At 39.0% G+C, this 17,243-nt stretch overlaps 1 protein-coding gene across 7 annotated transcripts in view; it reads left to right on the top strand.

Annotated features, from left to right (window-relative positions):
• Epb41l2 (erythrocyte membrane protein band 4.1 like 2) overlaps positions 1–17,243 on the top strand; it is a 158,467-nt gene that overhangs the window by 105,882 nt on the left and 35,342 nt on the right. For all 7 annotated transcript variants that reach the window (XM_027402888.2, XM_027402892.2, XM_027402895.2 and 4 more), the window contains 5 exons: positions 4,125–4,167; positions 7,961–8,036; positions 11,118–11,336; positions 12,493–12,580; positions 16,678–16,830. In XM_027402888.2, coding sequence (XP_027258689.1) covers positions 4,125–4,167; positions 7,961–8,036; positions 11,118–11,336; positions 12,493–12,580; positions 16,678–16,830 — 579 coding nt within the window. The remainder of the gene's footprint in view (positions 1–4,124; positions 4,168–7,960; positions 8,037–11,117; positions 11,337–12,492; positions 12,581–16,677; positions 16,831–17,243) is intronic.

The following is a 17,243-nucleotide window of genomic DNA, read 5'->3' on the forward strand; positions in this document are numbered from 1 at the left end:
CAGACTTTTCAGTCTCTGTTGAAAAGTCTTGTAAACTTTGCTATAGAAAATGTTAAAAGTATACAGAATCAAGTAGCTTGTTATTCTTTTATACAAAATTACAAGTCTGTGTAGTTTTGGTATTCATGTCTAAGTGAATTCATCATTAAGGATACTGAAGTTTCTTTAAAGAGAAAAATGGTCTTGAATTTTTGTTGTTAATAGAGTTTGGCATTTGGCCCAGGCATTATAGAAGTCATTTTATTGCTAGAAGTGTTTGTTAGAAGTATAGCTGATATCCAAGATTACTTTTTTCAGATTAAAGCAGTTGTCTAATAGCCAGAGCACATCTCCCCAGAAAGCAGAACTAAAAGCTCATAGTAAACTCTTTGCACATACAAACTAAGCAAGAGTCTATGTTCATTTCAACTTTATAATCCTCATTCTCCAGATGTGTAGTAAGTTGCACTGTGACTCGGAAAGCCTATAACTTTCCTCTTTACACCAGCATTTCTGTAGACTTATGTTGGACCCAATATGGTTAAATGTATATAGTACAGGGGATTTCCTTCAGCACTGTATATTCTTAGAGAAGAATGGAGATTTACTCTCATCTTTTCAGCATTTGCTGTACAGGGTGGATTTCTTTGAAATTGTTAAATTCTCATACCTGGCCAACCTTAGGCTTCCTGAAAATAAATGAAGACACAGGCAAATTTGGTTGGGAGTGAGGAACTCAAATTCTGAAACCTTAATATCCAGCCTGGAGAGTAATGTGAGACTGTAAACATCAGGTAGATGTTGTGATTTCTATTTGTTGTTGAGGAAATTGAGGCTTCATGGGGACAAGAAATGTTTTTAAGACACAGAATTGGTGGTAAATGGAAGTTTGACTCCACATATTTCTAAGCTCAGTCTGTATTTGTGGTTACCTGTGCCAATTCTTTCACATAGGAAGCATTGATCCTAATGCATGTTTATACTTATGTACATTAGTGTCTACTTGCCACCATCTTTCATCTTACCATCTCTTTTATTTGCTGAGGCTATTTTTCATTTTTTGGTATGTCTTATGTGTCACTCAACCTTTCCTTAACTGTCAACCCAGAGAAGTTGATTTTTGTTATTTTTCTTTTTTGTTTGCTAAGTATGGTGGTACACATGTAATTTTCCAGCACTTGGGAAAGTGAAGTAGGAGGGGTTGGGAGCTGAATGATCAACCTGGACTATATAGTGAAACCCCATCTTCAGAGTCAAAACACAACAGCAAAAGTAGTTTTTGATTGTTATGTGTAATCTAGAGAAATACTTAGATTTCATTATGATATTGTACTAAAATTTTTAATTTTTGCTTGAGAATTTATACTAGACAAGAAATCATATACCAATCATAGTCTAAGTCCTGAAAGATAAAAATACATTTAATAAAATAATGTGTAATCATTTAAGATGACTACATCACGGAGAGGAAGGAAGCGGAAATGGACAGATAACAGTAAACAGGTATTGACTTTTAATACTTAATATTAAGTTCCCTAAAAATGCCAAATAACCTAGAGAATATGAATTATATAGTCTGTCCATGCCTTTACACTACTGGAGTCTCAGAGAGTGGGCAAGACCTCCTGTCTCCTTGGGAAGAATGGAGCTCTCTGAGTGGAAGTCAGTGTGGTTAGGGAAGGGAACCAGGTAGGCACATGGATAGAGTGCCTTCTGCTGTTTTGTCGTATCATGGAAACAGCTTTGTGGTCTCTGGGTAAGGATCTTTCTTGTGCTGGGTAGCTTTTATTGCCAACGTGACACAACCTAGAGTCACTTGGAAAGATGGAGCCTCAGTTGAACTGCCAAGATCAGAAAGGCCCAAGGCCATTAGTCTTGTGTTTTAGTCTTGATTGATGGTTGATATGGGAAGGCCCAATCCACTGTGGGCAGCACCATCTGTAGGCAAGAGGGTGTGAGCTCTTTAAGAAAGCTAGCTGAGAATGAGAGAGCCGGAGAGCAAGTCATAGCAGTATTGCTCGATGGTCTCTGCTTTGGGTTTTGCTTGAGTTCCTGCACTGATTCCCTCAGTGATGGATTATTACACTTATCAGTGTAAGCCATATAAACACTCGCCTTCCCCAAGTTGCTTTTGTCACTGTTTCTAACATAGCAAGTGAAAAGGAATCCAGAATCCAGATCCAGATCCAGATCTGGCATAAGAAGCCACAGCAGCCTTCACTATGTCTTGGCAGTCAGTGTTGTGGGAAGTGGCCTAAGGGTGACAGTGTCAATTTGGCTTGGCAGTCATGAACATCTAGATCTGTAAACTGCTCCCTCTGCTCAGTGTTATGAAGCAATTTGGAGGGATTGGTGTTTCATGTAAGGAGAGGGTGTGATAGCTGGGACCCAGGGTCAGTCTGTGGGTTACAGAAGATGATGTTGCTTTCCATCATTGTTTCCTGGAACACAGGCACCTTTTGCTTCTCCTTAGCCAGGTGTCTATGAGGAAACTGGAAGTTTGGGAGGTCTATCTGTGAGACCAGCAATGTTCCCTTACTGTCTTCTTTCTGTGTTGGTGATATAAGGGATCTTGTCATTTGAGTTTGCACTAGTGGTCCCTGATGCCATTTTCCTTTGTGTGATTGTTACTACCTTGTTTTCAGTACCACACATTTAACCTTCCTTCCCCTCTCCCCAGCCTCAGTCCAGCCTGGGTTAGAAGCTCAATGATGTGTTTTTCTTGGTCTTGTGCACTTAACATAGTTGCTATTTGTGAGCCAACTGTGTGCAGGACAGCAGCTGCAGGGTAAGGAAATTGAATGCTGTACTCTTTTATAAGTGGAAAAATAGAGCTTCTTCCTAAATGGCACTAGAGGTACCATTACAGGGTCCCACTGGCTCCTCAATACACCATGCAGCTGGGACACCAATAATAGTGAAACTGGACTGTGCTCTGGTGGCTCTTTAATGAGAGCTTTGAATATGTCTAGTGTTAGGAAAGAGGAACATACACCTTGGATCCTTGCTGCCAGAGGTCAGGCTGTGAATGGTGCAGTAACATCTGAGGACTACTTTCAAAAGATGCTGTTGTTAGTACTTTTTAATAGTGTGTCATGCACTATTGCATCATTTCCATAGATTGACGGATAATTATTTCCTATGTACAACAAATATTTTATTCTTGCTGTATGGGAATAAAATTATGTTTTAATACAGGTTTTATAATACAGTATTTGGGATATTTGTAAAAACCAGATTTACTTGCTGTAAAGTCAGTTGTTTGAGTCTGTGTTGTATATCAAAAAATGTATGTGTTCTGAAGGTGAATGAATTTCTTATGGCTTAATAGTAGGGTTGGAAAAATACAAGTACAAATTTTTAAAAATTTGTGGGAACTGGTTGCTTTACAGTTTGAACATTTATTATCCTTAGGTGGTTTGGAATTTTTTTAAACCCCCAATTAAATTTTTTTTTGTGTATGTGTATGTGTATGTGTTAGCTTTCTCAAAAAGTATAAATGAGAGGTGAATGAAATAATTTTTCCTACTTAGAATTCTGTTTTCTAGCTTCAAATGAGAAAGAAGAAAGGAGAAAAGAAAGAAAGACGTTAAGACCAGAAAGGAAAATATTGTCTGTAATCTGTCATCCTCTCTCCCTAGCATGGAAGAGCTGTTGTGACAGGAGGCTGAGGAGGCTGAGAAGGCTGAGGGATGTGACGACATTGGCTTCAGAGGTTGAAATTATTGGCTTAGGACATGTATACTCTGAGGCAACAGTTTCCAGCTCACATTTTATCCTTCTAAGTAAGATTTACTGTGAACAGCTTATTATCTCAGTGTCTGAGGGATGATTTGTGAGCAGGTCTATGTTGTAAAGATTATATATAGTTAAATTCCACCTTATCATTAAATACTTGGATTAAATTCCAAGGGAATGAAATGTGTGAAATTCACCTTAAAGAAATTTTGCATTCTCTTTTTTCTCCCTTTTCCCTCCCCTCTCTCCCTCCCTCCCTTCCTCCCCCTGCCACTATTGCAGTAGAATGCTAATAGGTGAAAGCTACTTAAAAATGAACTTTGAGATGTGAGTTATGAACTGTAAACTGTTCCATTTGATTTGGGGGATAGTTCTTATGGATAACTAATTTTTCTTCCTTCCTGTAGAACTGGCTAGATCCTGCAAAAGAAGTAAAGAGACAGCTGAGAAGTGAGTATTGAAAGAATCATACTCAAATGTGTAACATGTCTATCTTTAATGAAAACCTATAGGGATGAGTACTATAGTGACAGCACAGAATATGGCGATGCTTTGTTCTGCACGCTGAAATCAATACACCTGTGGAGTTGTGACTGTTTGGCTGATACGGTACCAGATGTTTGCAATCCTGACACTTGAGAGGTTGAGGCAGGGGATCATGGGCACCAGGCCATTGTAGGCTGAACAGTGCAATCATACCTCAGAAAGACAACAACAAAACCAAAAGTACTGTGACTGTATATGGCTTAGAGACTCTCCTCTTTCTGGAGGCTATAAACTTATCCTTACATGTTTGTGAAATCTACTGTTATGAAGTAACAGCCTGACTTTTAAAAAACACATTGGACTTTTGGGGGTGAAATTTATGTGTATGTATCTGAATGTGTATGTGCCAGAGGTCTGCTTTTGGTGTCTTTCTTGATCCCTTTTCCACCTTGCTTTTTGAGATAACATTTCTCACTGAACCTGGAGCCCATCAGTTTGACTAGATGGTCAAGCCATTGAATGTACCTTTTTGCCTGGCATCCAGTGTTGCCATCCCCAAGCTGGGGTTCATATGCATGCCACTGCTGTGCCCTGTTCTCACATGGATGCTGGAGATTGAGTTCTGTCTTCCTGCTTGTGCAGCACGCTGTGACTGACTGAATTGTCTCCTCACCCTCAACTTTCACTTTTTGTTTGAGACAGTTTGCTCTGTGTAGACCTGATACAAAAATGTACTGTAGACTTTAATTGTTAAAGCATATTCCAAGCCCTAGAGGCACATGAACACATTGTTCGTATTTACTGGAGTGAATACTCCGGGATCAGAGCTGAGCAGAAGTCCGTCCTTCCTTCCTTCCTTCCTTCCTTCCTTCCTTCCTTCCTTCCTTCCTTCCTTCCTTCCTTCCTTCCTTCCTTCCTTCCTTCCTTCCTTCCTTCCTTCCTTCCTTCCTTCCTTCCCAGAGCTGCCTGTCTTCTCTGTGACCCATTCCAAAGTTCCAGATCGCTTTACCCGTCTTTGACTCTGGGTTTATGTTAGCATTGATCATTCCTTTCCATTTTTACCATTCATTTTCATTGTAGTAATTCCCATGCTTCCTGCGTAGCCAGCCTCAGTCCCTGTGTAGAGTGCTTCTGCCCATCGCCTTGCCTTGGATAGAAGTGCCAAAATAGGTTAGAATTGCTGAGGAGTCTCTGATGGGGGATCCAGTACTTCAGAGTTTGTGAATACCTCAAACAGGTAGGGAGCAAGAGCAGCCTGGAGCACTTAGACCAGTGGGAAAAATCTGAAGAATAGATAAATCCCTTACAGCTCTCTGAGACTGGCCTGAGGGCTGTCTAGTGACAAGCCAGTTTCCTGAGAACTAACCAGTATGGTTCCCTGTATTATTGATAACATTTGTACATTTCCTACTCATTTATTATTCTGCTGTCAAAACAGTGAAACAATTTTGTTTGTGCTTTCTATCTTCTGTCTTCCATTTTAGTGCCCATTCTTCTCTGTTATATTATTTTTCTCTCTCCTTAATAGCAAAGCTTAGTCTTACTATCATTTCCCCCTTCTATACATTTATTTATTTATTGGCAGGATTTCACTATTGCTAGTGCTGACTGTGAATTCATAATGCTGAGTGCTGGGATTATAGGAATCTTATAACCATGCCTGATTTTCTGTTCTGTATTTGGGCTTATCTTTTTGTAGATTTATTTATTTTACCTTACAAGAACTTTTTATTGGCCAATCTTTCTGCCTTGTCCAGAGCTGAGGCACATTCTAGAATTTTAGACACTGAGCATGAAACTAGAATAGTGCATGCATCCTCTCTTTGAACTGTTTTCACTTTCAGCATCCACTGCCTTCTCTGCTTTCTCTTTTGCATTTTATTACTTGCTGTTTTATCCACAAAGATAAGTAGGGAGGAAGTAGTGAGAAGGCAGAACTGATTATGCTGGCATTGTTGAAGAAACTGTCGCAGACAGTTTTCCTTTGTCCCTTCTGTAACCGATACATGCTCTGAAGGGTGTGCTGTAGAATGATAGGGTGCTTATACTTTCTCTGAACCCAGATCTGCAAGGTGACCCAAATCGACAGAACAGGACAATGTCCAAAATGTAATTGATGGCCCATAGAGTTCTTTCCTGGGTTTGCTTTATGCCACTTATTCAGAGTCGCAGATATTTCCTGTTGGAAATTGCCCTTCAGAAGAAAGCTTAAAAAGAAAATTTGAAAACTTGACAGGAAACTTTGCAAGTAAAAGTATTTGAAAAACTTGGAAAGCAAGACTCCCGTTGATTATGAATCATGTTCTTATGTCTTGGTTATTTTTGAAGTGTTTTTTAGAGTTATTTTGGGACGTTTGCCCTCGTGGTTTGGTAAAGGACTAGCAGTAACAATTTAGCATGGCTTTTCTAAACCACTGGAGTTCTTTAAATGATACCCAGCATTGTCTCCTCATGGAATGCAGCATAAAAAGTGCAGTTTTCTTGTTGCAGTAGATAAACAACGTCTCCTTTGGTTTGTCCTATTAGATTTTTATAGTTACTAGCCAGTTAAAAAACAGATCATCTGAGTTACCTAGGTGTTGGCAAGCCTAATGGTTCCCACTCACAATTTACCTTACGTTTTGTTTATTTTCTCAGTAGTATATCTATTAGGCTGTATGTCTAAAACCTGCCTGTCGTTATTATATAAATAACCCACAATTAGTTGAACTGTTTTTTTTTTTTATGTAGCAAGGTAAAATTAGGGATAACAATTAAAAACCACTAGTAGATTTTAAGTGTACTTAACACAAAAATAAGTTTATGAAGTAATTTCTTTGTTAACTTACTCCTTTTATTCATTCCATGATGTATACATATTTCATGTATCTTCTGTACCATAAATGGATACAATTTTTGTCAGCTGAAAATGTTTATTTAGCATTCTTGGGTTTTTGGAAATACATTCTAAAATACAGAAGTTCTAGTAAAAATATATGCATATAGTCATGCCCAGGTAGCTCTGTGCTACTGTGGTAACATCTGGAAAGCTGAGGTGTTATTGGGAAAAGATAAAGTCTTATTGTGATTTACTTGGTTATGGATTGGTGGTCACCCCACAGAAGGATGTGTACGAAGTGTGGTTCTATAGGTCTAAAACCTGAGAAATTGTTTTCTCTTAAAAGTATGTCAGGGTATTTCTTTATTCCCACTTTCCCATCTTTAGGATTTTTTTTTTCTTTTTGAGACAGGGTTTCTCTGTGTAGCTTTGGAGCCTATCCTGGCACTCACTCTGGAGACCAGGCTGGCCTTGAACTCACAGAGATCTGGCTGCCTCTGCCTCCTGAGTGCTGGGATTAAAGGCGTGCGCCACCAACGCCCGGCTTAGGATCTTTTTGAATGCTTTCATTATACTGACAAATATTTCCTGAATATCTGCTGTGACCACTTGATCATTTTCATGTTTTGCCAACATTGTAGAACTCCCAAGATTGTTTATTTTATTTTTTTTAGGAACGGGGAATATTTAGTGGCTAGGAATCACATGGGTAAAACAAGTTTATCTCAGAACTATTGGATGGAGATTATTCAATTTATTGTATAAGAAATCACCAATAAAATATTTATTTATAAAAAGTAAACCTATTATTCTCTAGTGGCTTACTTATGTTAATTTCTAGTTTTTAAAATTTTATTATTAATGTCTAGGTGATACTAAATTACTGTAAATAAAAAACAAATTGTTATTTGGTGAATAATTGAAGTTTTGTAATTACAGATCTTCCTTGGCTATTCACTTTTAATGTGAAGTTTTATCCTCCGGATCCTTCTCAGTTGACTGAAGATATCACCAGGTACCTTGCATTCACATTTTGAAATGCATCTTTGCTTGTGACTGTTGTAACTTTGTTGTGACTTTGCTTTGGTTGTAACTTTAGGACTGAAAAGTGCAATAAAAATGTATGATATAAATTTTGCCTGCATAGCTGTCGGTGCATCATATGCATACCTAGCATGCACAGGGCAGATGAGGAAGGTGAGTTACAGGCAGTTCTGAGCCAGTGTGTGGGTACATACGTACACACACACAGTACACACAGTACACACAATACATACATACATACATACATACATACATACATACATACATACACACACACTACACACAATACATACATACATACATACATACACACACACAGTACACACAATACATACATACATACATACATACATACATACATACATACATACACACACACAGTACACACAATACATACATACATACATACATACACACACACTACACACAATACATACATACATACATACACACACACTACACACAATACATACATACATACATACATACACACACTACACACAATACATACATACATACACACATACACACACACAATACATGCATACATACATGCATGCATACATACATACATACATACATACATACATACATACATACATACATGTTTCCTTGCTTGCTTATTTTTGTGTACATGGGAGTGCATGCCAGGGTACACATGCACTTTGTGGAGCAACAAGACAACTTTGTGGAGTCCATTCTCTTCTCCCACCTCGATATGGGTTCTAGGGATTGAACTCAGGTCATTAGGCATGTATCTTTGGGCTGCGAGTGCCTGTAGCTACTGAGTCATCAACACTAGCCTTACAGCAGCTTTGAAAACAAAACAAAACAAACTTAGATGTTTACTTCAAAATGGATCTTGTTCCAAATAGCTGAAGTATTGCCAGTTTCAAAACTTTTATATACTTTTTTTTGTTTTCCCTATTATATTCAAGTCATAAAACACTTAAGGAAAATATTGCTGGCAGCTTTGTTCCCTGTTTGCCTGTGTTAGTTTCATTGTACAGGTATCATACATTTATTGTCAAGATTGGAAAAACGGCGGGTGTTTTGTTTATTTTTACCTTTCCACTTGTTGCTGAATGCCAACACACCACTGTGCTAATTAATTACTACTTATATCTTAATGATGCCTGTATTCAATTAGCTCCAACTAGTAAATAATAAATAGTGGCTTTTGTAACTACACAGTGAGTTGCTTAGGCTATAATTTCTAGTGTGTTGGCATGTAGTAGTTTCTCTGCAAGAGTGAGTGCCTTTTAGCCATGAATATAATGGATTTGTGATGCAAGGCTTTCTGTCATACATGTTCTTCCTTGCAGTAATCTGGGGAATAATAATCCTCTATTGATTGCAACTTTATTACATAGGCATATGCTTAATTTTCCATAAAGTAAAGCAGTGCTTGAAAAGTTTTCCATTCTGTGATGGGAAGAATGATAGCGTCTGTTCTGCTACTGAAGACCTCTGTGTAGTATGACTAGCCATCTACTTGAGACCCGTAGATGTCCCGATTGCAATCTTCACTGTAAGTTGACATTTAGAAGGTCCAGCAGGCTTTTGAAGAGGCTGGGAACACTATTCAGAACGAAGTCTCATACCATGGAAAGAAAATAGAGCTGGGACATTCAGAAAGTTCTTGCCAGGTTTTGTTTGAAAACCTTAGGATTTGGCTCTGAAGATGGGAGGACTAGCACAGCATGCAAGGTTGAGGGACATGAGAAAGAGCAGCAAGTGCCGTGGGTTTCAGTGCTGTAAAGTAGAGCCCTACTGGTAGGAGTTAAGGGGCAGCCTGGAATCCAGCTTTAAAATTCAGTTTTCTAGAGAAGTTCACTTATGTTTGTGTGGTTCTAGAGGTCAAGGGAGCAAAAACTCCCTTAAAAAGAGAACTTCTGACATGCATGAAAATACTCAGATTATAGTATCAATGAGAAGACTAATTTACCTAGAAAATTATAGAGCAATTGCCAGTGGTTGCATGAACTCTTTGTAAGTATGTGACTGTGATGATCCTAGAGTTCCTGTCTTTTGGGAGATAGACCCCATGGAAAGTTGGGTATAACTAAATTGAACTGAAATCTGGTGTGGGGAGCCTGAGTGCTCTCTGATTCACAGCCTTGAGCCCTGGCCTGGAACTTGTGCTTTACTCACCTGTGGGGTAGAGAGCAAGGAAAGGGAGAAAAGTGGGTCTCACAGCCATGGGGAGACCAGGTGTCCACACTGAGAAAATGGTCAGCCTTTACTAGGAATGACAACCTGAAAAGATCTTTTAGACGAGATCACCGAATTTTACTTCAAGGTCATATAATGGTGTAGTGAGACAGTTGAGTTATTGACTGCAGGTAGCTGTTGTTGTTATACCTACCAGTTAGAATCCTCAGGCTCCATGCCAGGTGTTTATTTATGAACCTAACTTTTACTGTCACCTTCAAAGACTTCTCATTACTCAGGCGGCACAGCAGCCTCAGGCAGTACATTAAGTTGCTTAGGACTACAGATGAGCTCTCTTGGCTTCAAAGTGCTAGTTCATTCTTTGAAACAAGGCAGTCGGCAAGCAAGGGCTTCAGCATAGATTTAGCATGAGTGTTCTTACAGGCGTTTCAGGAAAAGAAGAAATTAGTATGAAAATGATAGAGACGAGCAAGAGTGAGTGACTACCATTTTTTCTTACAGTCATTCTTGATGGCTGTCAAGAGGTCTGTTCTCCTTTAACCCTATCCCTTGGAAGATAGAACCAGGTGGATCTCTGAGTTAGAGACCAGTCTGGCCTACAGAGTGAGTTCTAGGACAGCCAGGGCTACACAGAGAAACCCCGCCTTGAAAAACAACAAATTAGTTAAACATTAGACTTATTGTTTATGAATAAGCCACAGTGTAGAAGCTCAGGGAGTAGAGTAGAACTTCAGGTTATAAAAAGACTAGTTTTGCTGTGAATGTAAGTAGTTCCAACATATATGTTTGCAATGAAATATTAAATTTAAAGAATTGAGGGTGTTATAATGTTAACTAGTGTTTCTTCTCCGCCCTTTTCTCTCCCTGTTCCTCACAGATACTTCTTGTGCCTTCAACTGCGACAGGACATTGCCTCTGGCCGCCTGCCCTGTTCCTTTGTGACTCATGCCCTCTTGGGATCCTACACGCTGCAGGCTGAACATGGAGACTATGACCCAGAAGAGTATGACAGTATTAATCTTAGTGACTTCCAGTTTGCCCCGGCCCAGACTAAGGAGCTGGAAGAAAAGGTGGCAGAACTGCATAAAACTCACAGGTCTGTTGATTTGCTGGGTGGAGATACCAGTGCCATGACAGGTAGACAGAGTTTGCTCGATGTTTGAGAACCAGATTTTATCTTATCTACTTTCTCCTGTGGGCTCTTGTCCAGCACTGACGGAGACAACTGCCAACCTGCAGCTCTTGAGATGGTCTTCATTGTTCTTCTTACTGATATTGGGGATTGTGTTCTTGAAGCTAGACTCTCTTATCAGAGTAATGTACATATGCATATGACACTTCCTCCTCCATCCCGTCCTGTCCTTAACAGATACGCAGGAAGCAGACTTGTGAATATACTGGATTGGCACTTACTTTGCATTTCTTCTGTTTCTTAGTATTGTTGTTACTGTATTTTATAAGAAAGCCAGGAAGGAGTGTCAGTAGATGATACCAAAACACACTGTATATGTGGCTGAGATTTTCAAAGAATAACATTATTATTATTATTATTATTGAAAAGCTGGGGAGGTATTGAAGCATCTGGATTTGAATTAGAGGTATAGATGGTGATGGGTATGGGATGCTGAAATGTGCAGCTGTCCCTACAAGCCACAGAAAACGTCCCTTTTGTTTTGGTGAGGATTGCTTAAATTACTTGAATGCCATGTATACCTCGAATACTTTCATATTTCTGTCAAAATGGAGTTTTACCTGAGCTTTTAAAATCTCTTTAAGATTCAAAATGTTTTATGTTTTCAAGCCATAATTTTATGAAATATTGACTAAAATCATTTGAATAACTTTCAGAGATTTAAAATGCTCAAGGGGCCTTATACATAGACTTTTATTTTAAAAAGTTAAAAAGGTCAGTATTTGACTTTTAATTCTGTATTTAAATTCTGCTCAACAGACATTTATTCTGCCACTCAGATTTGAATTGCTAGGTGTGAAATGCCGTGTTGGAAATGAAGACTGCTGGGTCAGAGACTTGTTAGCTTATGTTGCTCCTGATGCTGCCCAGGCTTTTTCCTCAGTGAGAATAATGGAAAGCGAAGATTAAGTGACCATAATGGAGGTGGTAGAGGTGGAGTGGCAGCTTGTTTCTTACTCTCTACTTTTCTATAGACCTTGCTCTCCAACCCGCACTCCATTATCTATTTTGAGCATATTTGCATCTCCCGTTAGGTAACACAGTTTCTTTTGATCCTCAGGGGCTTATCTCCAGCACAAGCTGATTCTCAGTTCTTAGAAAATGCCAAGAGGCTTTCCATGTACGGTGTTGACCTGCATCATGCTAAGGTATTGTCAATTCAGTGGGAATAACGAACGTTATTCCAGCTCTGTGACTGAAATGGTAGGAAATCTCCAGTTTGACAGCACCTGTTTCATTTTGGAAAAGGCTGTTTGTCTCCACTTGAGGGTCTTTAATATTTCTTGGTGACTACTTATAAAATTCCTGGGTGTGGGAATACTGGTCCTCTCCCTACTTTTTTTCTTCTTTTGTCAGTGTTTTAGTTAATGCCTCTTTGAGAGTTCTTACCATAAAACTGCCTTTGGCAGCCTTTACTTCTTTACCTGCAGTCCTGGTTCATGCTGTGTCCCAGCTTCTGCTAGACCAGACAAGTTGTTCTCAACTTGTGGGTTTTGACTCTTTTGGCGGGGGTCAAACAACTCTTTTCAGGGGTCACCAAAGACCAATTACAATTTATAACAGGAGCAACATTATAGTTAGAAAGTAGCAACGAAAACAATTTCTTGGTTCGGGGTCAAAACGACATGAAGAATTGTATTAAAGGGTTGCAGCCTTAGGAAGGATAAACACCACTGAGCTAGACCAAGTGCCAGATTATTTTTCTTTTATGTATTCCTCTCTCTCTCTCTCTCTCTCTCTCTCTCTCTCTCTCTCTCTCTCTCTCTCTCTCTCTCTCCTCCCTTTCCCCCTCTCCCCTCTGCCCCCCCCCCGGCCTTTTTCAGGACAGGGTTTCTATGTGTAGCCTTGGCTGTTCTGGAACTAGCTCTTTAGACAGGCTGGTCTTGAACACACAGAGATCCACCTGCCTCTGCCTCCTGAGTGCTGGGATTAAAGGCGTGCGCCACCACCTGGTGATCTTAGGCTTCTTTAAATGAGATCTACTCTGAGTGTCATTTTGTTTTATTTTGAAGCCGGGTCTCACTGTGTAGCTCTGGCAGGCTTGAAACTTGCCATATAAAACAGGCTGGACAGAGATCCACTGCCTCTGCTTGCCAAATTGCTGGGATTAATGACGTGTGTCACCACATCTGGCTTTAGTAGTTGTTTTGCAGTTGTAGTTACATTTGCAATCCTCCCTTTTCCGATCAGTGAGTAGTCTCTGGTAACATCATGTCTAAACTGCTGGATGATACAGGACTTTTAAACTTTAAAAAAATACTTCCACATACACTATCTTTTTGAAATTTGCATGTATTTGTTTTTTATAAATACATGAAATAGTAAAGAGAAGGACTTGTCTGATGTCATTTATTGCTGGCCATCATCTCTGCCTAATACTCTTTTTATAAATGTTACTCAATAGCAAATTTGATCTTTCTGAGGGTGGAATGTTGTTTTTTTTTTTTTTGTTTTGTTTTGCTTTTGTTTTCAGTTTTTTTTTTTTTTTTTTTTTTTGTTAATGAAGGAAAAAAAAGGATGAGAGAGGACAGGTCTAGAAAGATTCCCCCATCTTTACTTCTTTAATTTCTGTTAATACATAGGATTCTTTGGAGAGGGTGGGAGCAGTAAGGATTGAACCCATGCCCCCAGCCCTGCTAGGCAAATACTCTACCAATGAGCTACACCTTGCTGTCTTTGCAGGATGCAGCTGTTCTATCTCCTTACTTTGTAAATAAATAAGTAAAAGCCAGGTCTTAGGGAACTACTGCAAGGTGTCAGGATTCTTTTCTCTTAATATACTGGAGTATTAAAAGGTAAGGTTGATCGTGAATGTAATGTCAGGGTTTGCTATAAAGTTAAGAACAGAACACTAAAAACACCCAATGCCATTATTTATTCTGTTTGTCATATTAGAATGAGTTAATAATAAGTATATTTGTGGCTCGTGGAAAAGAAGTCCTGTAGCAGTTTTAAAGAACATGTCATGTAAAATTTTATTTTTATAAAACATTTTTCATTGCCTTGAACTCACATTCTTCTCCTTTTTGAAACATTAAGATAGCAAACTCAAGTTAGGACAAGTTCAGGAGTGTTGAAAGTCATGGCGAAGGGGCATGAAAGCACAGAGTATCAGGTACCCAGAGATGGTGCCAATGGCCCTCCTGCACTCTCTAGTTCTGAAGGGTGAAGGGCAGAGCAGCTGCCACAACCTAGGAAGAAAGCTGGTGTGGGGAGGGTTGTTTTCAGAGGAGCCAGCTGATAGAACCACATAGGAAGGGAGCCTGTGTCCTGAACCACAGACCTCCTTCCCTTTCTCTCCTTGATCTTGGGCAAGAGCTCTTCAGCACCTCAAACTGCTCAGCAGGCATCCACACTGGGCAGCTTCCTGAAGGGCAGAACACAGGGTGATTTTTGTAGTCAGCTATTTTTTGTTGTTGCTGAATAGCATAGCTCAGACATGGGAGATTAAGAAATGGTTTTCCTCCTTTGACTTCATACCCTTTTATCAGTAATTCTATTCTCACAAATTTAAAACAATTTAAATTTAAAACAATTATGTGAGCCAGCCAAACCTCCACTGATTTGCTTGAATACAGATGGAATTTCTTTTTCATTAAAATTAAAATACTCCTTTGTCCTGTCTAAAGATTGCTTCAGATTAGATGGAGCTGGCTTTGTCAGTGTTTACACCGAGTGTCACCTCCTCAGCCATGGTGAGAACATGCCATTTTCTACCATTTGCCCTTTCTCTTTGGGCAAGGGTAGTGATGCTTTTGGCAAACAGCTTTTTTTTTGTTTGGTGCCAACTAGTTTGAGCACCTGTGCCTAACTCACCCAGCTTTATCTGCTATTCCTAGAGAGAACTGAGACTGCCAGGATACCAGAGAATAGAATATTGGCTACTTTAAGTTCTTACTTTTTTTTTTTTGTACTGTGTATTTGATATGTAAGTGGGCATGCCAGTGCTGTGGTGCACACTGCATGGTGCATGTGGAGGTCAGAGACAGTTTTGTGGAGATGGATTTTTCTGTCTACCTTTACATTGGTTCTGGGGATTGAACTCTGGTCATCAGGCGTTTGCAGCAAGTGTTTTATTGGCTAAGCTATCTTGGCATCCCAGTGTTTCAAAACTGCTTGGTGTGGTGTAATGTAATTTTATTTGTGTATTTGTATTTGAATTACTTAGATATCACATCAGATAATGAAATTTTATACATATATACACACATATGTACATACATATATATTGTACTGTACTTTTACTTTGAAAACAAAAAAATATAAATTGTGTTAGATCATTCTTAGTAAGGGTGTAGTCAAAACATTATGTTGTTACTGAATTGGGACTTAAGACTTATGTGCTGTTTGTCTTTGCTTTGTGCATGTGAAAATTTTTCCCATGTTGTTAACAGTTTCTTACACTGTGTACAATTCTGAGTAGCAGTGATGAGTTTGTCTTTCTTGACTGAGATTATCTGCCCCCTGGAGGGTAACTGCTTGTGTGCTTTGACTATTATGCAGCTCTTGTCTTCAGCACCATGAGGGGAAAGTTGTTCCTTTCTTCTTTTGTAAGCGTACTTTAGCTGTCACGTTTCTGCTTTTAGTCTGTACATTTATGTGGCTAAATAAAACCTTTTCGGGCTTGTGATTATCTATATTACCATCTATTCCAAATTAAATCTCTGGGAAAAGAAAACTACTAATATCTTCAGAAATTGTCTTCAGTCCTTTGCAGTATGTCAGCTGAAGGGCTGCTTAATGAGAACTGCATGTCAGCACGTAAGTTATTGAAAATGTTTGAAAGAATTCAGAGGTTTCAACATTGGTAACTTAGAAGAGAAATTTTCTGTGGATTGGTGTTTTGCAAAATGCAGGTATAATTTGAACAGCTGTCAGCTAGCATAGCAGTAGGCCAGCAGATGGTTCATGAGGGCTGGATTTGCTCCAGGGAAACATTCTGTCTTCTGTATCTTTAAGATGCCTAACTCTGGCTCATTTTTTCAGTCTTCCCTATTAAGTCTTGGAGTATTTTTCAGATTGTTATATCCTTTAAATGTTATTTCTATAGTTCTTTGCAAATTCAACCCAATTCCTGAAGATGAATCATTTAATATGAGTATGTGTTCTACTCTTGGAATTAACTTAGGTACTGTCACTAAGATTTAAATATGAACATGTTGACATTTTCAATTATTTGAGGTTTGCTTTGCCTCAGTCTGTTTGATTTTTGTCCTTCTAACCGTCACATGGTTATATTTGGCAGGACTCTGAAGGTGTGGACATCAAGCTGGGTGTATGTGCTAATGGCCTTCTCATTTACAAAGACAAACTGAGAATCAATCGTTTTGCTTGGCCGAAGATCCTGAAAATTTCCTATAAGCGCAGTAATTTCTACATTAAAGTTAGACCAGCAGAGGTAAGCAGTATCTTGTACTCTTGGTCTAGCTAACACACTATTAGTGTTTCCTTTACTAGTGGGAGAAACTAATGAATTCTTGCCACTATAAAAGGAAACTCTTGTTTGTTCTTTTATGGTATACAAGCCAGGTTTCTTGATGATAACCTACATACAAGCATTCTTATTGCTAATATACATAACCATGAGATGTTTCACAAAAAGGAATCTTTTTGTGACCCCCCACTTCTACCCCCTACACAGTGGGAGCTCATTGTTTTCTGGTGACTCAGTTCCATGATGGAATGTGTTTTAGTGGCACTTAATAGTCAGTTTACGTGGGCAATTAACACTTGCTTTTCATAGAAACAGTGTCACAGTCTGAAAGTTTTTACTTTGTCTGACTATGGATAGACTAAATGTTAATCTAACAG

Source organism: Cricetulus griseus, chromosome 2, assembly GCF_003668045.3.
Source record: "Cricetulus griseus strain 17A/GY chromosome 2, alternate assembly CriGri-PICRH-1.0, whole genome shotgun sequence".
In the NCBI taxonomy this organism is placed as follows: domain Eukaryota; kingdom Metazoa; phylum Chordata; class Mammalia; order Rodentia; family Cricetidae; genus Cricetulus; species Cricetulus griseus.